At 40.0% G+C, this 27,881-nt stretch overlaps 1 protein-coding gene across 2 annotated transcripts; it reads left to right on the top strand.

Moving 5' to 3' along the window:
• The first annotated feature begins 4,284 nt into the window (after positions 1-4,284).
• paxip1 (PAX interacting (with transcription-activation domain) protein 1) lies at positions 4,285-27,631 on the top strand. Of its 2 annotated transcripts, XM_061084381.1 has the most exons (23): positions 4,285-4,465; positions 5,929-6,063; positions 7,279-7,322; positions 7,500-7,563; positions 7,751-7,861; positions 8,526-8,601; positions 10,257-10,781; positions 10,978-11,072; positions 11,246-12,086; positions 14,544-14,638; positions 14,745-14,840; positions 17,942-18,079; positions 20,297-20,418; positions 20,539-20,723; positions 20,939-20,982; positions 22,453-22,520; positions 22,631-22,733; positions 22,858-23,026; positions 23,194-23,294; positions 24,425-24,559; positions 24,776-24,851; positions 26,135-26,199; positions 27,346-27,631. In XM_061084381.1, the coding sequence occupies exons 1-23, from the start codon at positions 4,385-4,387 to the stop codon at positions 27,355-27,357; spliced, it is 3,381 nt and encodes a 1,126-aa protein (XP_060940364.1). In that variant the 5' UTR covers positions 4,285-4,384; the 3' UTR covers positions 27,358-27,631. The 2 variants fall into 2 exon arrangements, with proteins under 2 accessions (XP_060940364.1, XP_060940363.1); XM_061084380.1 differs by having other exon boundaries at positions 26,135-27,631.
• Positions 27,632-27,881: the final 250 nt, after the last annotated feature.

The following is a 27,881-nucleotide window of genomic DNA, read 5'->3' as shown; positions in this document are numbered from 1 at the left end:
TTAATGCCCTGGCAGTGGCATTGAGCTTTAAGTTGAGATTTACACTGAATATTTTATTTAACTGCTACTGTATTAAATGCTGATGTTAAAAGTGTTTGCACAACAAATGTTATGGCACTTTCGTTCATATGGCAGAACATTGAAAATAAAATTGCGCTATACACTACTTTTTAATTCATTATTGGATTTTGCGTATACAAATGCGATTAATCGTGATTAATCAGGGAAATTATGCGATTTATCCGATTAAAACTTTTAATCGTTGCCCGGCCCTAATTTATATATAAATTATAATCGATGGTGACGGACGGATCAAGAATCCAGATCGTTTCGGTCACATTCTGATGTCATATAGCTGTGAGAGTCACGTTTTGTGTTGCATGGGGCAGGTGAACTGTGTGCGTGAATATTTTCACAATTTTTTCATTGTGTTTAATACATATATCTCTATACATGTAAACTCTAGAGCGAATCAAACAAACACAAAGTGAACTTCAAGTAGTGTTCCTAATAACATTTGATTAGTGTTGGTCTTTATTGTGAATGTGTAAAGTGAGCACAGGTCAGCGGGGGGAAGAGGACATGTAACAAGGTAATACAGCACAGTATAAAGATACTGTAAAAGTACTGTATTGTATAGAATTTTAGCATTGACTTGGTACTGAAGTATTGTTTTTCATATACTATCTACAGCTCACACAAGAATGTCCTTGGTGACTTGCCATAAGTGGTGTGGGCAGGGCCATGTTGTAACGCAGCTTTATATGCCGAAACTAGTCTACCACAAGTTCTGGCTCTTTTCTACCAGCTCATACTTATTTATTTCTCTCTGTCCACCTGGGATCTGGCTGAAAAGAGCCTCATTGTTTGTATACAATGTCGGATTTTGTTAGCAAGATGTGCAATATGCTGATATAAGGACAGACAGGCTTGCTGCAACGTGACTCAGGTGGAGATCAAACAATCAACTGCTGCCTCAATGATAAGTGCCTAGAAGTGTCCGGCTCATCTGATTAGTCGGGATTTTTCTAGGCATTTTTGCTATAATGTTAAGTGACTAGAAGTGTCCGGCTTATTCTGATTGGTCGGGACATTTCTAGGCATTTTGCCTAAATGATAAGTGCCTAGAGGTGTCCGGCTCATTCGATTGGCCAGGACATTTCTAGGCATTTTGCCTCAATGATAAGTGCCTAGAACTGTCCCAAGTATTTTACTTCCGTAACCATTAGTGTGGGACATTTCTAGGCATTTTGCTTTAATGTAAAGTGCATGCAAGTGTACCACGTATTGTACTTCCCTAACACCAAGAGTGGGACATTTCTAGGCATTGTGCCTCGATGATAAGTGCCTAGAAGTGTCCCACGTATTGTACTAACCTGACATCTAGAGTGGGACATTTCTAGGCATTTTGCCTCAATAAAAAGTGCCTAGAAGTGTCCAGCTCATTCTGATTGATCGGGACATTTCTAGGCATTTTGCCTCAATGATAAGTGCCTAGAAGTGTCTGGCTCATTCTGATTGGTCGGGACATTTCCAGGCATTTTGCCTCAATGATAAGTGCCTAGAAGTGTCCGGCTCATTCTGATTGGTCGGGACATTTCTAGGCATTTTGGCCGGTGTGTCTTAAAGAAATATAAACGCGCCTTGACAGCAGGGGTATCATTCCCCATACATATGGCATATGTAACAGAGGAGACATAGTCTTGCTACGATAGTGTTTCCCAAATTAGAATGAACCTCATTAAACCTGTATTTGTACCGATAGTATGCTGTGGTGTGTGGCACTTGCATAGAGATTATGCAATATCCAATTTTTGTGTTGTAGTTTACATACAGTAGTTTATGTTCACCTCTACAGTGTTTTGATGTTGATATTATTTATTATTTTAAAGGTCCCCAAGTCCACCTCCCCTCTTCTCCTCCCTGTTTTCCAGTTCCTATACAGTGAAGTGCTGTCGAAGAAGAGATTGTTGCCTGACTGGTTGCAGAACATTGTGGAACCAGTAAGACTGGAATCTAGAATGCTTCTATTCAGCATTTGTATATGCATCTTCCAGTGTGCCTGTTTGTCTCCAGTCTTCCTGCTGTCCATTCCTTCACCCTTTCTGCTATAGCCTGAATTCAGCCTCCCACTTAGCTAGCCTTCAACCAGTCAATGACTGGGATGTTAGCCCCCAACAAGGTGATGACAATTAGCAGCCACAGCCTTCAGTCAGGGATCCATGTCCCATTTATTTTGCTGGATTTATGATTCCCATAACGAGTGACTGAATTGGCAGAAACCAAAGTCTAAATGCCAGCAACAATACAACATGAATATATTTAATTTTCTTAACCTAGGGACACAACTGCTCAGTGACCCTTAGCCACTTTGTTTAAGCCACAGCCCAGGCTCCAGCCCTAGGTTCCCTGCAGCCAGGGACAAAATATTGTAACTGGAAGTTTTACCAGTAATATGACCTTGACCTGATGCATAACGACCATTTGCTGGTATGCAATATCTTCTCTCCCACTTCATCTTGTCATTGTTTTACAAATCATCTACAAAGGCTATTATTATTCCAGCTAAATATCATACTTTAAATTGCCCTAATTAAAATAGTGCTGCCTGCTCTCTTTAATCTGATGGTGCTGATTGAATCTGGTTGGCAGTAAGTACCTCTGTCTATAAAACCCTGGGGAAGTTTTCAATAAGGAATTTGCTGGCTTCTTTTCACTCTGCATTGCATATATGAGGTCATTCTCTCCTTTTCAATTAACACAATTATAAAATGTACTCTTGCTACATAATGTCCTGATGACAACATTTAATCGACAGGGAGTAGCAATTTGGAGATATTTAAAGGCAAAAGTCCCGACTTTGTAGCTTCTTTCTTTCTTCAAATTGATACAGTAAATATGCCTGATATTGAGTATGGTTGAAGTCATAGAAACCTGAAGATAGATATACCAGCAATGACTGGGAATTATAGAGCATAAGCTTTTTACAAGCATGTCAAGCTACAAAGTCTTAAGTTCTAATTAGAAAATTCCCTAAATTGGTACAGTACAAATGTATGATAATGGGCATGGATATAGTCATAGTAGTCCTGAATGCAATATGATTTGGCAACGTCTATATTGTATACTGTTTATATTAGTTGTTATTCCAGTCATATATATTCTTTATGTTTTATGTCCTTACACTTAAGTGATATAACCGTTACACTTAGGTATTGCATGTAACTTATTATTACTTACTTACTATTTTTGAGTCTTGCTGCTGTATTATTGCAAATTACCCCACGATGGGCCTAATAAAGGATTATCTTGTCTTATATTCACAGCCCCTCAGATATCAAAGGCTAGATCATTTCCAGCTAGAATGTTGTACATTTTACATTTCTCCTTATTAAAACATGGATTTATTTATAGTTTTTCTATACACGGATATACAAGCCAATACCAGGAATTATTTGGCGATGCGTTATTACAGCCCTTCAAGTGTCAGTGAAAATATTATTTTCTCGTCCGAATTTGGGAAATTTACTCTGAAAAGCTTCGTGTTGACAACCGGAAGCATTGACGTGTGTACACGCCAAATTTGCCAAGTCCGAGCCAGGGTCCACACGCTCTTCATTTACCATAAAGGTCTGAATAAGCGTGCACTCCAAATTGAGGTGCAGCGAATATGTGTTCGGTGGCCAAAGAGCATAAAGCAAGAGACACACAGTTTGACAGTGAGGTCATTACATCGATGAGCGGCAACAACTTTGGTCATACAAATTGGCAAAGATACTAATACTTCAGTTAATAATCTCTATATTTCATAGAGAACGTGATCGGGGGAGACTTGTTATCAAAACACTAATGACAAATGTTAATATCAGGTCTGAAAAACCTTGTTTTTGAGTCGATTGTGTTTACATGAAATAACGTTAATTAAAAATCAATAAATTATCACAAATGTCAACAAATAGTGAAATAACCGAACTTTCTTGTCTGGATGTGATGATCTGGTTGACATGTCTAGACGATAAGAACAGCTTTCATGTCACAGGTGATAACATATTTCTTAGAAAAATGATTCATCGAGTTTAGCTCTGGTTATAGCAGCACTCTGGGCCACAACCGTTTATCATATCCCCACATTGTACGGTACAAAGTGACATAGAAAGAACAAACCAAACAGTCGAATAGACAATAGTGACAAACACACAACACCCCCCCCCCCCGTTTTGGCTGATGCTGCAGTCCAAGGCGTGCGTAACGGTTTGGCGCTGGCGCGCTGCAGAGTGGCGGATGTACGGTTCGCTCAGGGGCTGCAGCCTAGCACCGACGCTTCCCCGTTCTGAGCCGCGGACTGCGCTTCATTGACTGACTCTGGAGACGTGCATTGACAGCCATGTCTCAAGAGGACAGTATGAGTTTCAATGAACTTTTCAGAGACGTCAAATTCTACCTGGTGGGGGACATTGACCATAAGGTGAGCCTCAGGAAGTTAGCTTCTTCTTGCTATGTAGCATGCTAACTAGCTAGAACCATTCAGTGTGAATGAACACTGCAGAAGAAGCTAACTAGCTAGCTAAGTGAATGCCATGCTATACCGGAAAAAGTGAACTGACATAAAAGTACTGTAGCGTTCTTTGCGTTGTGTGTTGTACAGTTGTGTGGTTCTCCAGGACTGTAAATATACTGTACAGAAGCTACTTAGCGCTGCACTTCTTTAGCATTACCACAGATGTTTATCTGCCTGCTCCTTGGCTTCGGTTTATCTTCCTATGTTCGTTTAAAAACGTGTTTGTAAGTGATCTTGTATGCTGCCAGCGTTCAAACACCCAGCACTGTTATCACTAATCTGTTAATGCGAAGCGCTTTTAAACGCTCCTATATATATCGATCAGACACGATCAGACTGCAGCAACCTGTCAGTGTCCACATCCTGCTGAATAGTGAGCCCCATAATGCGCATGTGTGAAAGCGTTGATACTGGAAACCCCTGGCCAGAACAGTTTTTCCTGCCAAATAGTGACTCCTATTTATTTTACTAGTACTCCTACATTTTTGCAGCGACCAGTGAAGCCATTCTAATATGAACTATTATTACTAATTAACATTCAACAGATATGTCAACTTTAATGAGTTCAGTCCGACTAAACCACGTACAAATAAGGCCTATGCTGGACAATTCATGTCAATAAGCCATACTGGAACAGTAGAGGATATTTGTAGCATGTCTGTCTGTGATAAATCAGTTTCTACACATAAGACAAACATAATAAAACTTCGTAACTGTACTGCATTCTGAGATTTGACATACAAGTTCATATGACGCAGCCTTTGAGGTCTGAAGGGCATTTTAACACCGGAAGATCCGGACTACGGTTCATGTCTTTGTAACATTGTATACATTAGATCAAGTTGGTTTGATTTCACAATTGGCTGTTGTATGATATCCGATGTCCTGTTATCATCGCCAACGTGGGCTGCATCTACATACACTTGAAATGATTGGCTTCTAGATGTGTTATCAATTCAGAAATTTAATAGTAAAGAAAAAAGTAGTCTCTGTTTGAATGGAGAAAATTAATGAACCAGTTCATGTCATCAATTTCGTTTCCACCGCAATATCATTATCGTATAACTATCAGCAAAATGAACACTTGTGTTGTTCAAACAGTATATCGGCAAGGGCGAAGACTGCTGCAAGCCGCTACCACTCCTTTTTTTTCATGTTGTTTAAAGTGATAATTCACCCAAAAAGGAAAATTCACTCATCCACCACTTTGCCGACGGTAGGATGGCTGAAGTGTTTGAGTCCACAAAACACTTTTGGAGTTTCATGTGTAAATAGCGTTGCAGACAAATCAAATTTAATTAAAGTAAATGGTGACTGACTCTTCAAAGTAAAAAAGCAACATTTGGCTAAATAATCTGCTTATGCTCCAGGTTGTGCAGCTTCTGAAGGCAGGAAAAGGGAAGGAAGTGTCTTACAATGCCCTCGCCACTCACATCATTGCAGAGGACGGAGACAACCCAGAGGTGGGCGAGTCCAGGGAGGTATTTGATCTGCCGGTTGTCAAGGTAAGGGTTGTGCTACACTAGCTCTCCGTTAAACAATGTTGGGCTTTGACTATTGTCGCAATTGGTATTAACACATGTCTTGGGCGCTGTCATCACAATTATTGAATTTGCTTTTCCATCAGTGGCGTCATATCTCCTCTGTGCATGGGACAGCGTGGTTGAAATGGTCAAATGTTCAAGCCACATATTTTTCTTGTTGGACTTTAACTGTATAATATAACCTTTTAGTCATATTGTGTCTGGAAGGATCAGAGAAACAAGTTGAGCAAACGTTAAAGGCTACCCAGCCCACAGCCCCTCATGGCTCCCTCTGTCTGCCAAGCAGATTGGAGGAAAGAACAGTTTCAGCACATATTATTCATACAGCGTATGAAAATGTTTAAAGAGGAGAACACAATTTTAGTGACTGTCACTTCCTGACAGGCTGAATGAAGAGAGGGAGCGCCGAGAACGGAAAAAAACACAAAAGTTATAAATTACTGACAGAGCTTCTAAGAACTGTTAAAAAAAAAAAAAAACTTTTCACGCCCCCAAATGTATGAAAAGACCCCAAATTACCACAGTAAGTGCACTTAGTGGAGCTGTGCATGGCTCCCTGTTGTCTGCCTCAGACTTTGAGGCGCTGCGGCTGGGCTGTGTACCTGCTCCCGGCTGTGGAGTGGTCCGTGGTCTCTGCGTCCATAGCCAGGGACTGTTTATATATCGCAAGTCATGTCGTCATCGCGATAATCAACAAGGTTATTGCATATTGCATATTGCATGTTTATATAATATCATGCAGCCCACACACTGTATGCAGAGAAAAAAAGGGCATGTGTGGACATTCTAACCAGAGAAAGTGGGCGCTGAATTGAAAAACAAGATCTTCTGCGTCGTACATTCGCTATAGATACAGCCAGTGTCGCCCAGGCTTTAGGTATCTTTGTTGTTATCCTTTTAAATTAGAAACCCCCACAGCTTCATAGAGTGCATTGAAATAGGGAAGTTTTGTTTTTTGTCAAGACTAACGATTATAAAACCCATAAGCTTGGCATTTTAAAAACTGTCTCCTACTGCAGCATGTTTTCATACGGGGATAACAAATGTCAAACAATATATTTTGAGAGGTAATAATTTTGTTAATTTTCTAAATGTTCAGTCATAAAACAAAAGTGAATGATGTTAATTTGAACCAGTGTATCGAAGAGAAAAAATAACTTTCTTCCTTTTTTCCAGCCATCCTGGGTGACTCTTTCAGTCCGATGTGGAGACCTGTTACCGTATCCTTCTACCTTAAAATCCAAAATATAAAAATAGAAGAGGAAACCTCTTTAACAGTATTTTAATGTTTTGAATTGCGTAAAAGAAGGTTTTGTCAGAGATTCATTGACCCAAAGCATGAGTGTACGGAATATGTCAAAATTTCCAGTTCTTTTCCATAACCCTGGACACAACAGAGTAACTGGATTCTCCCCTGAATCAGAACAGATATTCTTTGGTGTGACAGCTTGTCTTCCCAGGGTAAGAGTGTTTTTTTGTTTTTGTTTTTGGAGAATATTTTCAAGATTTTACAAAAAAAAAAAAAAAATACTGTTGTTACTGTTTACTTTAGCTCACGATTTGTGGTTTAAATTTTTTTGGTAACACTGGGCGTGAAAACAGAAACAGGGAAAATACTGCTTGTGTGTGTGTGCTTGTTTGTACACAGCTTCCAGATGATCTATACACCTTGTGGGCTTACATTACCTTTTATGGAGGAGAATGTCAGCTTAATCTCAACAAGAGGGTCACCCACTTAGTGGTTAAGGAATCAAAAGGGGTAAGTGAGTGATGTATGTGTAATCTCATCATGGCAAGAAAAACTAAGTGAGGCCTTTGGAATTATCAGCATTTATGTAAAGATTTCCCTTAAAACAGTGTCTGATCCATCTAAATTTAAAAAATTAGCCTTTTGGAGTAGCCCAGCCTCAGAACACTGACCATTGCCCAATCTAGGTGCTGTGAAATGAACTCAAAAGAGTCTTTCACACCAGATGTCCTAAACAATATGACTCAGGTTAAGCAGTTCTGTAAGGAACTATCTTGAACGTTGTGCAGGTCTGATCCACATCAAAGGAAAATGCTTGCTTCAGGTTTTTGCTGCCGAAGGTTGTTTTTCCACCAGCACTGTGATGGGTGTGTTCAATGAAGATATAGCAAATTCTAATTGTGTGTAATTAACACATTGTGTCTATGACTTAGATGAAGACTGGTTGATATTTTATGATCAATTAATGTAAAAACTAGTGTTCTCACATTTGTTCTTGCTACTGACTTCATCATCCGTGCTGCTGATATGACATTAAATTGACACAAATGCTTGTGATCTGAAAAATAAATTTCTAGGTGCACCCAAAAAGATGGAAACGTTTTTATTTCTACTTGTCGTGCAGGTGCAACTAACATAGGTTTTGTTTGTGGTTGTATATTTCTTTTCCTTCCAGGCAAAGTTTGAGTGTGCCCTGAAACACTCTGGTATCAAGATTGTTACCCCGGACTGGATCACAGATTCTGTTAAAGGTAATTAATGTTAGTGCTCTCAGTCTGATATATGTATGCATGCAATCATTGTTTTGCATGGTTTTGTTGTTATGCCTTTGCACCGGCAACAGCCATTGGCTGGATGCACAGTTATGGCCTCTTCAGCGGGATACCATAAGATTGGTTTGAGGGAAGATTTGACATAAATTTCCACTTGGTGACCTTGTTTCAATCTTCTACAAAGAAACTGCACTAGATTTTCAGTTTTCTTAAGAGATTGGATTGTATTATGTGACCTGTAAGTTTTGATGTTTTAGTTTTTTAATAGATCTGGAACTGATGATTACTTTCATATTGATGAATCTACCTTTGTCTGTCGTAGTCAATCGATTAATTGTCTAGTTGGTAGAATGTCAGAATATGTTGAAAAATGCCTGACCTTAAACAATCCAAACCTGAAATCTGAGTAATTTATCCAAAGCATCAAATCCTCACATGGAGGAAGTTGCAACCAGAGAATGTAGAAAAGTTTTGCAATAGAAGCAATGCCAATGATAAGACCCTAAGCACTGAAGGGTCCTTGTTTTTCATTAATTATTTGTCTTTCAATTCATTTTTAGAGCTAACCAATCAATTTAAAGCCACAAGCTGTAATGCACAGGACCTTGCACTCAGTGCATGTCGGGGGTACGGGCAGGGAACAGGTTGACACAGAGACGCGCTGTTGCTCAAATTGAACACTGGCCAAATAAGTGAGCATGCACTAAATATGCATTTTGTTACAGTGTAAAACTTCCTAATGCCAGTAGGTGTGCCCTAACAATAAGTAGAAAAACAAGTAATTTCCTGATGCTCGTGGGTGGCACTTTAGCCTTAATTGAATATTGGCATGTAGATGTCTTCCTGGCAGGACTCTCATTGAAAATGCAACATTAAAGGAAGATTGGTGAGATCATGTTATAATTATAAAAATATTCCTTTATCAGGAAAAATTCAAAAATGCAGACTATGTACATAATATATACACCTTTCACTGCAGTGGTTAGTAGAGTGTGAGATAGGGATGTAAATGTAAAGTGTTTCCACACTAGTGTTTGTCTCTGCCATTTTTCAAATGTTTACCCGACATCGACCTTTGACCATTGACATGTATCAGTTAATCAGTGAGTCCAAGTGAATTGTACCAGATGTAATGCAATTCTAATCAGGCAGTCCTAATATATCAGGTTCACAGGCACTGAGGTCATTGTGACCTTGACCTTTGGCCCCCAAAATCGAATCATTATCCTACAGTGAATATTTGTGCCAAATTTGAAGAAATTCCTTCATAGCAGTCAGATATCACGTTCACGAGAATGGGACAGAAGGATGGACGTACTGACAGCCCCAAATCATTATGCCTCCAGCCACTGGCTGTCCCCTGTGCAAAGGCATAAAAAACTATCATTATCATTGCTCGAGATATGATTTACCGTATAATTAAAGTTTGTTCAAATCTGGGTGCCTAAGTCTAAGAGCGTTTTCTTGATTGGTTTACTAGAATCTAACCAATTACTTCCTCTTATTAATTCAACATATTTAATTGCTAACCGTTTTGTGTATTAAAAATGTATACGTAATTGTTACTTAATTTAAGTAGGTTCTACATAACTTTGATCCATTTACCTGACATGTGTATGTTTCCTCTTTTACAGACAAGAGCAGGAAGGATGAGGCTCTGTATCACCCTAGACTAATATACGTGGAGCCTGAGGAAGAAGAAGAGAGTGAAGCAGAGTCGTATGAACAGCACTCTCATTCAGACGGAAGCTACAGCCCTCGACGAACCCAGCTCTCCAGCTGTGACTCGTCTGGTGATTCCAGTCCCAGAAGAAGACCAGGCCCCAAAAAACTTAATTCTGTGTCTCCAACGCCCCTCCGAAAACCTGAGCGCCGCAGTGAGCGTATGTTCGATGACTCGGACGATGATTCCCCGATAGAGAAGGAGGGCCCCAACCTCAACTGGACGCCTGCTGAGGTTGTTACGCCAACTCCCCCTATTCTGACCGGCACAGCTAGACGTCGGGCTGGGCCACCCACCAACAAAGACTCAACGTCATCTACAGGCAGTGGGCTGATCAACCTCTGTGCTACTGTGCCTCCTGTACCTGGCAGTGGGGGAGCATCACCTGCAGAGGCCCTCCCTGGTGCTGTTGCCATCAGTCAAAGCACACAGCAAGGTCAGTATGTCAGGTCGTACATTCTTTGAGGTAACAGACCGAGAACCAGTGATCTTGGTCTCTGTCAGACTATGATATCAGTTTAGATGTATGGCACATTGTGTGACTTGAGCCTGCTGAGTTGTATAAATCCAATGTCCTATTCATGTTATCCTTTGGGCTTCATGCATTTTCTTCTGCTTTTTTGGTTTATCAGTTCCAGAAAGCTGGAGTCCAGCCGCCAGAACCCTCCGCAACATTACTAACAGCTCTGACATGCAGCCAGCCAATCGACCTGTCAACATAGTACATGTGAGAAATTTTCTTTTCCTAGGTAGTATGTTGATCAGATGTTTTTCCTTGCTTCTGTCCCTGAGCAGCAAGAGTAGAGCAACATGTCATAACTGATCGTAGCTATGATATAATATTCTTGTCCAACATTAGTAATGTTTTCTTTACATTATAACTTCTTAATGTTTGTCCAGATCATTCAGAATCTCACAGCCAATCAGTCAAAGCCACTGGAGCAGCAGAGCAACCAGAGCAATGCTCAAACCCCCAATAGTGCCAACCCTATTCTGTTCAGTCAGTCCAAATTAGCTGCAGAGCAGCATCAACACTTACTGCAACAGTCACACCAGGCTGTCCAGCAACAGCATCAACAGTTACCACAGCAACCACAACATCCTATAATGCATCTACAACAACAACAACAACAGCAGCAGCAGCAGCAGCATCAGATGATGCCACTACATCACCATCAACAACACAATCAACAGCAACAATCCCAAGTTGCACAGCAACAAAGTTTCCCGCAGTTGCCCCAACAGCAGCAACAGTTTCTACAGCAACAACAACAACAACAACATCAACAACAGCAAATGCAGCAACAAATGTTTTCACAGCAGCAGCAAGCATTCTCCCAGCAGCAGCAGCAGCAGCAGCAGCAGCAGCTGCGGCCACAGCAGCTCCTGCGCCCTGGTTTACAGCAGCTCCAACAGCAACAAGCTCTGCAGCAACAGCTTCAACAGTTCCAACAACAGCAACGTATGCAAATATTACAGCAACAGCAGAATCCACAGCAGTTACACCAACAACATCTACAGCAGCAGCAACAGCATTTCCTACAACAACAACAACAACAACAACAACACATGCAACAGATGCATCAGCAGCAGCACCTGCAGAACCAGCAACAGGCTCTGCAGCATCAGAATCAGCAGGCCCTGCAGCAACAGCAGCAGACGACGAAGACAACGCTACAGCCTCAGCTCCAGCAGTCTGCTCACATTACCCAGCTGTTTGGACACGAGCTGGGACAAGAAAGTGAGTACAACCAGAGTTAGTGTTGTGGGGGACCATGGTATCCCTAGGCCATACTGTATTTTATTGGACTAACACAATGACTATATAAAGATGTACGACACGTCTCCACCTTGACAGAGAAAACAAAAAAAGAAGAAGAAAGAACCCAAAATGTCTTGGAAACTGACGCAAGTGTCTTATGCTGGTGACTAGGGCTGCAACTAACGACTATTCTGATAGTCGATTAATCTATCGATTATTGAAAAGATTAATCGACCAATCTGATTATGAATCACACAAATTCTCAATTGCTCTTATTTAGCCTTCAACTTTTAAATTTAGCTTGAGCCTGTTCGCGGCATATGATGACTGAAAATAAAGACAATAAAGATCGATACTTCACTCAAAAATGTCTTTTAATAAACTTTGCTGCATATTAGGGTACTATTGATACAAAAACAAAGACAAATCCAGTTTTTGTCCATTTAAAACCAAGGACAGGCAAAGTGCTAATATAATTTTTTTAAATTTAAATTCAAGTTTCCCTTTTTACTGTCAACCAAGAAAAGGCCATGTGCTGATACTAAAAATAAATTCAAAATCAAGCATCCATTTTTTTCTGAAAATAAAAGGACAGGGAAGGTAGCAGCAATAACAACATCAACAAAAACTAAATCCTCTATGGGCTACGTAATTGGGATTAAAAAAGACGTTTGTCATCACATTTGAACATGGGGAGCTTTCCACTTAGATGCCATAAATTATTTTCTTAATTGTAAAGTTTTATACCTGGTTCTGGGTTTTATCCCCTGCCACAAGAATCTGGATATCAACCTATACCATGCCATAATCTGTTTGGTCAGTATCTTCACCTGAAGACTCTGGAAAAGGTATAGCAGCCGTGGTAGAATGTTCATCTTAATCGATTATAATCTGGAACTCAAAAAAACAACGACATTCCATCTTAATATGCCTGACTTAATTTTTGCATTCAATGAATCATAATTAAATTCGAATAATTTTCTATATAACTTTGGACAAATGGATACCCAAGTACCTGATTGATTCTACATCCCATTTCAATTAATATTTTATGTATATCAATAAATCAATATATCATCAGCAAATGGAGCCAACTTCTGTTCCTCCAACATATCTATTCCTTTATAGCAGTATCTTGTCGGTTTGGTAAAATATTTTCTCTTCTTCTGGACAGTATGGATGTGAACAATTTATAGTTCACATTTAGTGCACTAATGGGACGGTCATTACCGCAATCTAGTTGATATTTACCATCCTTAGGTATGACAGAAATAATGGCATCCCTCCACGAGGATGGGATTGCCTTTTCCGTAACACCCTATAAGTGTTTTCAGCAATGTTAGACCTGCATTGATTTATACAACTCGGAAGTTAAACCAACCATTCCCTGGGTTTCTTTGTATTTAGGCTACCAATTGCTGAATATAATTCCTTTTTTTAATTCAGCAATCAATTTTTCATTTTGTTACTCTGGGACAGAAGGTCGATTTAAGGAGGCAAGAAATTACTCAATTTGATGGTCGTTATTTATTTGTTGTTGGGAGTACAGTTAAGTGATCTATAATATTTTTCTAAACTTGTCTATCGTTACTGAGTCAGGATTCCTTATCTTGTATATAGTGTTGTTTGTAAGACAAGGGTTTCAAAGATTTCTAACCCTAACCCATAATGGTGTTGTTTGCTTGTGTTCATTAGGGCTGTCAAACGATTACAAATTTTAATCACGATTAATCACCATTTCTAAATGCCCAAAAATCCCCATTTTCTCAGTATATTGTTGTGAGAATGGAAAGATAAATGGCAGAAGGTGGATATTTAACATTTTTTATTAATGACAAGTCCAAATGATGCCATTTTTAAGATTGATAAATTAAAATCAAACTAAAACATACCACACAATAATTAAATTTGGTTATCTCTTTGTTATTTAGAACATTTTCTTTTTGTGATCAAACTCAAAGATAACCTTTATCCTTAGCAATTGGGGCATCGTAGCCTTTGCACTTTTTGTAGAATAAAACTTTTTTCTTTTCTTTTTTAAATAAATAAACAACCAATCATTTACACAATTAAATGTGTATGTGAAATCTGAATCTGAGCCCATCTGTAGAACTCTATTATAAATTATAAATGAGGCCTGAACTGTCTTTCAGCCCAACATACTTCTCTGTGCCTATCTGTGGCAGTAGCCTTCAATTTTGATAGACTATTAATCATCATGTGTATCAGGTAGTTGTGTAGGCGGGACATTATTCAAGAGGCCAGTCTGATGACCATCATGGCCTAAATTAGAAAATGTATTAATACTGGTAGCAATTCTTAAAAATGTAGATTATTAGACTTGCTTGGCCCAAAAAAAGTGCGTATCCCTCCTTAAAGTTTTTGTTTTGGACCTGCAGATTCACCTCTTAATTTTTAATTTACTATATATTTCAGTTCCACAAGACGGCTTCCTGTTAGGCTGTGTGTTTGCTATTGCTGACTACCCAGAACAAATGGCTGACAAACAACTCCTGGGCACATGGAAGAGGGTAAGACATTCCGTCACACAGAAAAGGATGATTGCCTCCCTCTAACACTGCCTGCGACAAATGAGAAGCATCTTTTACATAAGTGTTTTCTGATCTGCTTCCACAGGTCATCCAGGCGTGTGGAGGTACTGTTGACCCAAACCTGACCAGTCGTTGCACACACCTGCTGTGTGAGAGCCAAGTCAGTAACATGTATGTTCAGGTAAGGATGTGTGCTATAAAGAACGTGCACTACTCAAGGAAGTAGTCAACCTCTCTCGTGTGACGGTATATTTTTAAATTTTGTATAAATATTACAATCTCACACTCACCTGTTGTCTTAGAACAGCAGGAGATAATATAGAACATGAATAGGTCACAAAGTAAACATGTTGATCAGAAAAGGCATTGGGTCTATTACTGCTGCATGCTCTGTCACACATCAGAGCATGGAGTTTACACACATGTACACCAGAGAGCATGTCCATTAGAACTGCATGACCCTCACGGTAAAGCAAATACCTAAAGACAAATTATGTCAGAAGCTGTCTTGGATTTTTAGCAGGATGGCAAAAACTTAATTCATATTTTGACGGTCCACTGACGTGGAATTTCCTTAAGGGTGGGAGGTAGAGAGAGAAATACAGTGTCAAAGGAGGTCAAAAGTTCACTGCCTCGCTGGAAAAGCTGTATGTTGTGATTTGGCACCACAAAAATAACCGTTCATTGAACTTCTCAAATTCTTAAAATAATTTTTTAATGTCTATGACAGGACTTTTTGTCTGCAATATTATGAAAATTCGCAACATCCTGTCTCAAACGGATACTAGGAAAGTAGTCTATGCATTTTTTACCTCTAGACTGGGCTACTGTAATTCTTTATAATACAAGTTAAATAATTATCAGTAGAGCTGTAACAACCCTCAAACTCGGTTCAAACGTCCATGTGACAGCTGGAGTTGCAGCCTTTTGAGCTCTCATGTTACGCCCGAGACACATTGGCTGCGGTTGTGCCACAGAATGGCTGTGTGTCACGGTGTCTCTCTTTCCCCGTTTTCCACCAACCTCTCCTCTCCCTGATTTTTCTCCTCTCGCCTCAAGCAGTGGATGGCCAGCCACACTGAGTCTGGTTCTGTTAGAGCAGGGGTCTCAAACTCAAATGAACTGGGGGCCGCTGGAGGCAGTATCTGGGTGAGGCTGGGCCGCATCAGGTATTCCACAAAAAAAAAACTTTGCTAAAAAAATCCAAACTTCTCTAATGTCATTACTAACAGTTATTTAACTTCAATGGGTTCTTCTGAACATGAATAGAATATTGAAGAACACGAACAGTTCTTGTAAACATGGCTTTCTTGCCTACTTCTTGCTGCCAGAGACCTGGCAGCGCTTCCTCTCACATAGCTGAGCCACATTTGGCTTGAGGGATGAAGCAGTTGAGACCCTCAGTATGGCTTGAAGATGATCATCAGTAAGCCTGGACCTGTACCTGGACTTATTGAAGTTCAAGGTGGAGAAGAGCTTTTCACACAAATATGTGCTCCAAAAAAGGCACATGGTCCGCTTGAACATTCGGGAAAGCTCAAGGAAGCTGGGGTTCAATTCTCACAAAAATTGCCCAAGCTTGTCTTCCTTTCCACTCACCTCCCTGAACTTGGCTTTGAGGTCAGAGTTGCACTGCAGGCCAATGAGCTCCATTTGAAGCACAGGAGGGGCATCTTGCACATCAAAGGAGAAGGGATCCGCAAAATTTTTGTAAAAGTCGCTCTGTGCTTCTTGAAGTCTGCAAATCTATGATCAAATTCCTCCTGTAGCCTCACATTTTTCTATCCATTTTTGTGCTTACTTTGTGCCGGCGTGTTGGCTTACCTGCGTTCTGGGACTTATTTGAGCAGATCCGGTACCTCTCGTATCGAAAAAAATATGAATATTAAAAAAAGTTTTTTAAGAAATGATTAAAATAAAATATAACAATATAATGTAATCACTAGAAAATTACGGAGCCCCTGTTGACATCGGTGGATGAATTACTAATTTGTGGCCACGCAATAACAAGATAATCTAATAAATTATATATAAAGCTTTCTTAACAACAGCATCACAATTTCATAAAATAATAACAAATGCAGACTTCTAAGATGAACCAAAATAACTAGCACATCGTCATGTACAGTCCGTGGCTCGGTGCGTAAATGTCACCACCAGAGGATGAGGGAATTTAAATCATTAAAATTCATCCACACATATCAGGTGTAAATAATAATGTAAAACAGCCCAGACTGTAAAATGTAGATATTAGCTCAATGACGTGTTATAAACTGCTGCGGTTTAGAATAATCTGTCTGCGTAAAGAAGCTCCAAAACCTCACAGCGCAGCGTGTGCGTAAAGGAGCCGTGGTGTCCCTTGAATTTGCCTTCAATTTAACAAATTGTGTGTGTGTGTGTTCCGTTCCGCTGGACACAGAAGTCGCCTTTGCTCAAGACGCCACTTTATTAATCACTGACATAAAGACTGATACCGTCACTGCAGTATAGCCTAAATAAGTCCCACTGCATTGTAAGTGGCATGTGTGTGCTGTTTTAAGCGGCGTTTTATGTGCGTTCCGGGACCTGTGCTCGTCGTACCTGCGCTGTGATATGTACTTAGTGTTCCGGCACCTTGTGATTTACAAATGAAGCACTGGATACATCATGACCTGCGCGAAAGAGGGCGGAAAACTATGAATTTCACCCTCCTGCACCGCACATCCAAAGCCACTCTTTTCTCTCCCGGCTCTCTCTGTCACTCACTCTCACACGTACACACACACACACGACCCCGCCCCCCATGTCACTCACTTGCATGCTGCGTTCACTGGTCAGGCACACAGTAGGAAACCAGAACATCATAACATTGTCCCACACAGCAGCTAACAGCGGACCTGCTACAATGTTTGTGCGGGCCGCACTAACATTAAACTTTCATATTAAGGTGGGGGCCACAAAATATCGTCCCACGGGCCGCAATTGGCCCGCGGGCCGCGAGTTTGAGACCCCTGTGTTAGAGGTTTCTTCCTGTTGAATAGGAGATTTTGTCTCCGCTGTCATCAAGTGCTTGCTTGTTGTGGGAACTGTTGGGTTTTCTCTATACATTTTTTTGGTTATGAACTTGCTTTGTAAAGTGCCTTGAGAAAATGTATAGCACTATACATATATAATTGAAATTAACTGAATTGAAAGGTGTTTAATGAATAATATAAATAATATCCATCTATCCTGCTCCATTGATTGATAAAAACGTGTCATCTCTGTCATCGTTATTGATCCGTGTGGTGTTCTCTCTGTCAGGCACTAAGAGAAGGGAAACGCTGTGTAACAGCCCACTGGCTCAACACTGTACTGAAGAGGAAGAGGATGGTTCCTCCTCATCGAACACTACATCTGCCCTTTGCCTTCCCTCCTGGAGCAAAGCCCTGCTCTCAGCATGTAGGTTCAAATCACACAAAGAACTTCACATTCACGTTGGTTACCAGCCTGACCCGGACTGGTTCATTTAATGATGGCACTGATTTAAATATCACTGATTTAAAATCAATGAAATGTCCTTTTTGCTAGTCCGTCAGTCAGTCAGGTGAAAGCTTAAATTATTTGAGAGTCTAACCCATTTAGATCTAAGGCTCTCCGAAGACATGAAATATAAACATTTGATAGCTTTTACATTGTTTGCTTTCATTGTAAATCATTGCCTTTCCCCTAAATTTCCTGAACTATAAATTCGGCAAGTTCTCCCCTTCTTCCTCTCGCCTGAAACATGTCTCTGACCGATTGAGCCCTCGTCCGCGGGTCATCAGGCACATCATCTTAGTCTGATCCACTTAATTATTATTTATTATTGTTATTTTCAGTGTTGTTTTTATCAATGTTTTAAACACTTCTATGCTCTCTTTTAATATCGAGCCCCTTGCTTAGATCATCAGCCATTGTATGAAATGCTATTTCAAATTAGTTGTTCAGCAAGAGTTAGCAGAGACAAAAACAGAGAGACAAAATCAACAGCAGCATCCACGATACAAGCAGATTTCAACAGGGAAGTACAGGGAAATGGAAAATTCCTACCACTTACAAATATGCCAAAAAAATACCAATTTTCAAGATTGTGAAGTTTCAGAAAAACAAGCAAACTGCTGATCGCTGTAAAGCATCGATTGCACTTGGGATAAAAGAGGCATGAAATCTTATTTCTCTATAACGGTGGCCTGAGGGCAAAAGTTTGAACTCGTCCTCTCAAGAGGGAGTTACAACTTTTGCCCTCCGGACGACCTTCCTGTTATAAATGACAGAGCTTGGCCTGACTGCTCCCTCTGATCTTACTGGCGATTTTAAGGCTCCCTAGTCGTTGGTTTGTTTGCCAGATTGAGGTGTTCAAACCAAGCAACAATAGAGAAGGTTAAAACTGAAGAAATAAAACTTCTGTAGAAGAGAGTCATCATCTCACATGAAGAGTTTATTTTCCTCAGAAAAGTCGGTCTTTGAGGTGGCCTTGACAGGGAAATCAAAACAGTTTTTTTGTTAGAAGAAAAACATTAGAGTTTTTCTACTTGAATAATCTGTTCAGCAAGACTTATCTGTGATTTAGGTGGTCCTTAATCTTATTTGAGCAGTGTGTTCCATAAGTCACATTATCACATTCTTGAAAACCATTACATCATATAAAACGTGCACGCATCTCAGTCTTAAGGGTAAATACACATAAATGTTATATCAGTTCTAAATGTTAAGAAGTCTCTAATATGTCCCTTTACATGGAAGCATACTAACCATCAATCTGAATTATCTCACTGTGATATCTAAAAGGAATAACTCCATCCCTCCATCTTACACAGCCTTATTAGTTTCTCCGGTGAAAAGAAGATACACAAACTCTTCCTCTAGGGCAGCATTGGCAATCTGTAGTATTTTTTAGCTTTATTCCACAGCCCTTAATCTTCAGGCGGATTAAGGCAGCAGATCAATTACTGGTGACATTAGGATCTGCCTGTGACTAACAGAATAAGAACACTAGGGCTGCACGATATTAGGAAAACAGGCAATATGCGATAACCTTGTTAAATATCTCGATGACGATAAGTCTTGCGATAAATAAACATAAACAACAAGTCTTTCTGCTTTGGGCGCACAGCCCGGCCTCAGCGCCACCAAGTCCAGGACAGAATCACAGGGATCAATGCACAGCACGTCTAAGTCTGATTAAAGTGATCATTTGGAATCTTATCATACATGGACTGTGAAAAGTTATTTGGGATGAAATGGGACATGATCCCTAGAAGCCTCCACAGTTGAATTTAGTCTGGAGGAGGCGGAGCGGGATTTGACGTAGCAACCTCGCAATTCTCTGTTCTCTCTCTATTTTCCTTTTCCCGCCAATTATTAATTGACAGAAAAAACTGTCAATGATCTGAACATCTTAAATATATTACCAAGGCAGCAGGGCTCCATCTGATTGGTCAAATATATTCGCACCATTTATCACAGTTCAAGCATTCTTTTGAGATGTTATCCCGATGCTGATACATTTTCGATATATCATGCAGCCCTAGAGTACACTCACTCAGTATTGCTGTTGAATTGTGATTATTTTTTAATGTTTTTAACAGATGACTGTCATCTCTTTATTCTAACCTCCTTTGCTGTCATTCTCCTCAGATTATATCAGTAACAGGTTTTGTGGATGCTGACAGAGATGACCTTAAGCTGATGGCCTACCTGGCGGGTGCCAGATACACTGGATATCTGTGTCGCAGTAATACAGTCCTCATCTGTAAAGAGTGAGATTTGCTAGGGTTCAATGATCTACCATCAGTTTTGAATCTTCTCTGCCACATAGCCATATTGATTTGTGTTGGTGAAGTGTTGATGATGTGGTTGTCTTGCTTATCTTTCCACAGACCTAATGGGCTTAAATATGAGAAGGCCAAGGAGTGGAAGATCCCATGTGTAAATGCACAGTGGTTGTGTGATATACTGCTTGGAAATTTTGAAGCACTGAGACAGATTCAACACAGCAGATACTCCATCTATACACAACCTGAACCACTGGTGCCCAACCTACAACTGGTCCAGAACCTACTGAGTATGTATTGCTGAATGGACTGTCTTTAAATAAGACAATTATATTATATATTGGTTATTATACAGCCAACTGTTGTAATGTTATTATGCAAGGTATACAAATATATGTGTATATATATATGTATGTGTATATTTGTCTATGTGTAGGTATATATGCATGTGTGTGAATGATGCATTGATGTTGGAATTAATACAATTGTCTTTCCTTCTCTGTAGCTGCTTGGAGAACACCGATCAAAGTATCTCCTGAAGCTTTAGTGGTGAGTTTGTTGAAGTGCTGTTGCGTAAGATGAATGTAATATTTTGATTCACACGTGTTTAGTAATCACAAATTCTTCTGGCTTCTTAATTGTTTTAACGTTCAAGAGAGTTTTGAGTAACAAGTTGCGATTTATTGTGTGTACATTTTATAATCGCTAGTGTCTGTTTCAAAACAATGCACAAATGATGATAGAGAACCTTTTTGTTTATCATTCCCAACCTCACGCTCTATGTGAATACGTGCACACTCGGTGGAAAGTCATCTTCAGTGTTCACATCCTCATTAGACAAGCTACTTCAGAAAACACTGGTGGCTGCAGCTACTTAGAAGTTTAAAAAGTCCACTCGATGTGTTTATGGGCTTTTTTTAATAACAAATTAATGAACTATCTCTATGTATGTTCTGCGTTTTAGCAGAGGACCAAGTTGAGTTGATTCAGTAGAATCATGTGATCTTTTTTGTAGTTATTCACACATTTTATGTGGGAACTTGTTAAATAAGGAGGTGGCAGCTGATGATGGATCCTTATTGGCGGCAGTGGACAATGACTGGACTATAGTGGCATCCGATCTTGCTGGCTGCTGACCATAGACTATGATTGCAGCAGGATTGCTTGAATATAGTACACTTGACATCTATTGCACTTCTGTCCGTCCCGGGAGAAGGTTCCCTCACATGTGGCTCTCTCTGAGGTTTCTACGTTATTTTTACCCTGTTAAAAGTTTTTTTTGTAGTTTTTCCTCACTCTTGGTGAGGGTTAAGGACAGAGGATGTCACACCATGTAGAAGCCCTATGAGACAAATTGTGATTTGTGAATATGGGCTACACAAATACAATTTGATTGATTGATTGAAAAATGTTGCCTGTTTGCACATGGTGCTGAGCTCACTGAAAATTTAAAATTCACTAATCTACTTACCACCTAGCCGATGAAGGGCTGGGTGAAGTGTTTAAGTCCACAAAACACTCTTGGAGTTTAAGGGTTAAACAGCGTTGCAGTCAAATCCAATACAATTGAAGAAACTGATGAAGAAACACAAGAAAAAAACCTTCCATACTGATCCTGTGGTGTCATCCAAGTTTCTGTAAGCCTTGACATTCAAATTAAACTCGAAACAGTGTCATTTTTGTAAGACCTTCCTTAGTTAAACTCCTTGCCCATCTGATCTGATTGCCACCGCCAACTCTGGAGAAGTAGATAAAATCATAATCTGGAGGCATAAATTCTAAGAACTACGGATACTGCCTTCTTGTCTAGACTTGTTTGGATTTTGTTGGTGTTTCACATGTTTTAACACTAATACATTACTTGAAATGGTTCTGTCACCAGAGAGGAGAGCAAACGGGCTGTAAGTGACAGCTGTTGGGGTTTTTGCTGTGTGGTTCATCTGGTTGTCTGGTTATGATTTGGCGCTATACAAGTAAAATTCAATCGAAAGTCTTCTTTTATTTTTTTGTGTGGTGTAGAACCTCCAGCTGTTGCAAAAGCAAAAGATCGCTGGTTCCACTAACCAGCCTGCAAACAAGAAGGCCAGGTCAGTACAACAGATATGTTTACACAGTGTGCGTCACAGTGACGTGCCACATTTCCAGATTAGCAGTATAAAGATAAGTATTGTAACCATAAGTGTAACTGTGTCTGCAGACTGGATGAGATGCAGTCCCCCAGTAAGATGCTTCCTCCAGAGTCCACTCCTCAAGTCCTGTTCACAGGCTTTGAGCCTTCACAAGTACAGCAGTACACAAAGGTAAAATCAGCTGGATTTCATGCTCAGACAATTATTTTATTATGTTGTCTCATCTCACTTGCACACATACTGTTGCTAATTGTCCATTTCTAATGATTTCGGACCTTGCCCCTCCCCCCCGCAGAGGTTACATGCTTTAGGTGGGGAAGTAGCAGACAGCAGTCAGAAGGTCACTCACCTTGTGGCCAGTAAGGTGACACGCACCGTTAAGTTCCTTACTGCCATGTCTGTGGTCAAACACATCGTTAGCCCCGAGTGGCTGGAGGAGAGCTGGAGGAGCCAGAAGTTTGTGGGTATGGTGTGTGTGTGCGTGTGTGCATGCATGGAGAGCAGCCATTCAGATACTACTGAAAATAATTTGTATAAATGCCTTATTTAATTAACTGTCTTCATTGTTGAACAAAATCCTATTTAAAAACAGATTCCTCAAATGGTCTGTATGTGCGTGTGTTTGTTGCAGATGAGCAGGCTCACAGTCTGAAGGATGCAGAGGCAGAGGTGTTGTTTGGATTCAGTCTGGAGGAATCACTAAAGAGAGCCCACAGTTCACCTCTCTTCAAGGTCAGACAACAAGCCTCAATCCCACACAATGTGAGATCAGATTTAATTAGATGGAAAGAATGAAGAGTTGTACATGTGAACAAAGGCAATTGGACTTGCTGGTGTTTCTTGAAGAGGTTTCAACTCTCAAAGATCAGATCATAAGCAGACACGATAAGCATGTGAGTTCACACCTGGCATTGAAATGTGTCCTGAATGTATCTCATATGGCCACTTGTGATCACATCTCATTTCCCTGCTCTATATGCTGTTTGGGAATGAGGCCCAATCTCCCGCTGTACTGAGCATGTGCGAAAGGCAAACTGCTAAGAAAATCCCGACCCAACTCTGGAGATCCCCTATAGGACAAGTCTGAAACAGCTAATCTGAAACTTCAACAGATGTTACCTTCTCTGAGCGAGAAGGTAACTCTCTGAGCGAGAAGGTAACTCGCTCAGAGAAGGTCTGAAGACTGACTTCCCTGGAGCCAAGGCACTGCTTTTTAAACCTATAGCCCTTCCCACGATGGCTTAATGACTCCATTAGATTAAATTAGATAAGGTTCCTGCAGTCTGCAAGTTTTCTACAGTGAATTCATTACGTGTTTCCCTGCAAAAGATCCAGTAGCCAGTGTGGTCACTTGAAGAAGCCTCTAAAATAGGAGTTTTTACTGTCTTCAAGAAACACAAGCAAGTCCAGTTGCCTATGTACACTTGCTCAACTCCTTCAGACAAAAACATACATACTTATGCAGCTGACCTCAAAGGTATGCATGGTACAACAGGTTTACAAAATGTATTGTTTCACTCCTGTTTTGTCATATAACACAGTAATGGGGAATGAAAATTGTGAATGAATACCTAACGTGTTTATGTTTGTATATGCAAATATAAAGAGAACTTCTAAAGGTGCACCCTTGGTTGCTACTGGAAAGAGGATACTAGCAAAGTTTTTCCTGCATATTGACTATTGAAAACAGTGTGGACAAAAGGTGGTTTGTGTGTCTGCTCCTTGCAGTTGGCGGAGATTTTCAATCACAAGCGCCGACAGCTGTGGTCAATGTTTGTAATGATTATTATAGAATAGAATGGATTTTGTGCCTGTCCCTCACTGACCGTCTGTCTGCCCTTTTCATGTGATGGGTTTTGTAGGGGAAGTACTTTTACCTCACCCCAGGGATCTGCCCAAGTCTCAGCACCATGAAGCCCATCCTGGAGAGTGCTGGTGGAAAGCTGCTGGCCAAACAGCCCTCTTACAGAAAAATTATGGAGCACAAACAGAATAAGGTCCTTAAAATTAATTGGAATTCTTGAATATACCTGTCAAGTTTGTGACCTGAAAATCAATGATCTTCAAGGAAAAGCTATCAATATGCAGCATTAGGTTGGAATGATACAGTATCTAATGTACCAGAAAATGCATTGACAGAAAGAATGCTCTTTATTTGACTTAATTTTTACTAATGTACAGATGTCTTACTACATGTTGGCTTTGTTTTGCAGAACCTTCCAGAGATCATCTTAATTTCCTGTGACAATGACCTGCACCTCTGTAGAGAATACTTTTTGAAGAACATTGGTAAGACACGAACACACAGGCTATGAGCCAACAAACAAGTTTTCCCTCCTTCTCTGTCTTTGTTGACTAATTTCCATGTTTGTGTCACAAACTGTCAATCTTGAGGATCCTGTAGAACTGGAGCCACTTGAAAAAACACTACATAACACTACCACAGCACAACTGGTGGTGAAAAATCCATGTGGTGTTATTAAAGCCCCTGCTAAGATTTTTTAACTAGTTACTTAACAGTCTCATTTTCATATTGCTGTCTCTTTATGAGCTAACAGCAAATGAGACAATCACAGCGATAAATGCCTTTTTCTATAAACTATTGTGATCTGGTTGGATTATTCACGAAGTCAGACTCAATGATTTTCGCTAGTCAGGCTGGAAAAGCCTATGTTTACATTTCCACCATCATGGGGTTCGGTTTCAACACTTCTTTACTCCCCCGGACATCCTTGGTTAAGCAGAGACCACCGGCATCAGCTAGGCTACAGGCTAACCAGTACAGACCAGCGCTCCTGAGTCTTTTCCTCGACAAATCCAGATCTCTTATAAACAAGATGAATAAAAGCAGAATGAGAATTACGCCTCCATTGTGCTACTATCATCTCAGAGATCTGGCTGAAATTCAACATCCTGTGTGCAATGATCGAAGTACACGGCTACTGCAGCATAGCTGGAGCACTGTTGCAGAAATTATTTACACTGCTGCCCAAGCCGAGAACTCCTAAGACCGTTCTTTTTTCCAAGGGAATTGACAATAATTACAATTATGGGGGTATACATTCCCGCACAAGCTATGGCTCAGGGAGCGCTTGAAATGCTTTATGACATCACAAACAGATGACGGCTCATCCTGATGGCGTGATCATCATAGCAGGGGACATCAATCATGCATTCTCAAACCGCTCAAATGCCCAAACCTCATAAAATTAGAATTTCCCAACCAGATCGCAATAACAATCATAGAGCAACAGAAAGATACGTTACCTCATCCCTATACATCCTGCAAAGAGCTGTATGTTGTTTTTTTTTTTACTCCTTCCAAAACAAATGCACATGCTGGTGAGACCTTGCTTTTTACGACTTGAGACGATGGAAACGCTATCGCTTTCTACAGAGGTTTCTACACCAAAATAAACTCAAACGAATAGTTCCTTGTAGGGGCTTTAAGTAGACAGTACAAAGTGAGCAAAGCTTGGTTATCTGTGTCTCTAAACAATGATGTTCCTGTAGAAATTGTGCTGATGTGTTGCATTGCATCTCTAATGTTGTCTGTTGTCTCTGCTGTCTAGATGTCCACAATGCTGAGTTCATTCTGACAGGAGTTCTCACCCAGCAACTCGACTATGACTCATATCCTTTCCAGACAATATCAGCTCAGGACAAAGGGCTTTTTATTTGACAACTTTTCTGAACACAGTTCTTACACAAAGATCCACCTATATACAATTTAATGTATTTGGACAGTTCCACAGTTTCTTCTGGCTTTGTTTCAAACTCAGTTTTGAATTAAAACAATGAACACTACAGTGCTACAGGTAAGCTTTAATCTGAATCTGAACCTGATCTACATCAATAAGTACTGCATTGAAGATATGTCTCTTTTAACACACCCACAGTTAAAGGTTTCAGCCTGATTGTGTCACTACTATTGTAGCCCTCTTCCCATTCTAGGCCAATTCCTTAATGCAAGAAAAACCTAGACAGCAGAACACACTTTTTGTTTATGACTGGAAAACGCAATTAGACAACATAGAAAAGTTAACTAAGCATTCTGTTACATACCGTTGCAAATTCCAGGTTTTTCATTCTGTTCTAGCCTGCCATCTAATGGCAAAGAAAAAAACTGGCAGGGCTAAACTTACTTGCTGACCAGTGCTTCCATCTGCACTGAAGTTATCATTAAAGGCCAAACTGCTCGTTCAACTTTGAAATATGAGATGAGCTTTTACTTTTTCCTACCCTCTTTCAAATAGTCAGATTGATTGCTATTTGTTAGATCGGTCCTTCCTTAGAAAGAAAAAATGAATTGCTAGATTCACCACTTGATCTGGACCACTTGATGAGGTAACAAAGAGAATACCTAATTCTTAGCCAATGAACTTGTTCCTAAAACTGTCCTTGCACCATGGAACAGACTATTACATACCAGCAGTAGAGCTGCTGTTTTGGAGAAGCTCTGACTCATTTGTTTGGCCATCACATAATGGCACTAGTAAAAGTTGCTCAGATCCTTATACTTTCCTATTTTTTCTGCTTCAAACACATAAATAATGAAGTGTAATGTCAGCTTGCATCAGCCTGTTATTCCACATTCCACTTCTACAATTAACATGACCAGTTTGTCAGAAACACAACTTAAGCTAAACTCAGTAGCTCCTAATGTGTCTATCGTCTTTTACTGAGAGAATATTAGCAAGGCTAATGTTTTCATATCCAACGATCTGTACTGCAGTGATGTGTGCTCTGGAAAAGAATTGTGTTCCTTGACATTTACACATATAAGTTCACTTGATGGTGAAGCAATGATTGCAAGAAGCGGAAGAGGAATAGGGAAGCTACCTGTGTACACTCTAGTCACATCTACTTTTCTATGTTTTTAATTATGTGCATAGATTTCCAGTCATTTTGTAGCCTTTTGTTACCTGTTTCAGAATAAATAAATTGATGTTATTTTTGTGAAATGAATATTTAAATTATAGACGATTTAAAAATGTTCTTGCTTTCAAATAGAATGTGTAAAGGCTTCAGCTCACACACTGCTTTGGAATAAAGTTTGTGGAAATCTCGATCATTTTTTCTTTCTGATTTTGTTTCTTTCTTAATATTTGATGTTGGTCAAAGATAGTCTCCAGCCTGTTAAATGGAGTCCCATGTATGGACACATGCACAGTTCTGGGAATTAATTTAAACTTTAAAAACAGATCAAACAATTTACTTCACCATTCATTTTTGCAGCAATGCCACAGGTATTGCAGGAATCCCGTCCTCCAAAAATGGGCACATTTCAGAACAAAAGCTCACCCTCAGCTTCTTGTC

Source organism: Limanda limanda, chromosome 13 (genome assembly GCF_963576545.1).
Source record: "Limanda limanda chromosome 13, fLimLim1.1, whole genome shotgun sequence".
Lineage (NCBI taxonomy): Eukaryota > Metazoa > Chordata > Actinopteri > Pleuronectiformes > Pleuronectidae > Limanda > Limanda limanda.
This window is presented reverse-complemented; position numbering and strand designations above follow the sequence as displayed.

Excerpts from the sequence above, each read along its gene's own strand:
- paxip1 (XM_061084380.1), top strand. The coding sequence starts at position 4,385 with ATGTCTCAAGAGGACAGTATGAGTTTCAATGAACTTTTCAGAGACGTC. Across the intron at positions 14,841-17,941 it reads TCAGTAACATGTATGTTCAG|GCACTAAGAGAAGGGAAACG; the intron begins GTAAGGATGTGT and ends TCTCTCTGTCAG. Across the intron at positions 24,560-24,775 it reads TGGAGCACAAACAGAATAAG|AACCTTCCAGAGATCATCTT; the intron begins GTCCTTAAAATT and ends TTTGTTTTGCAG.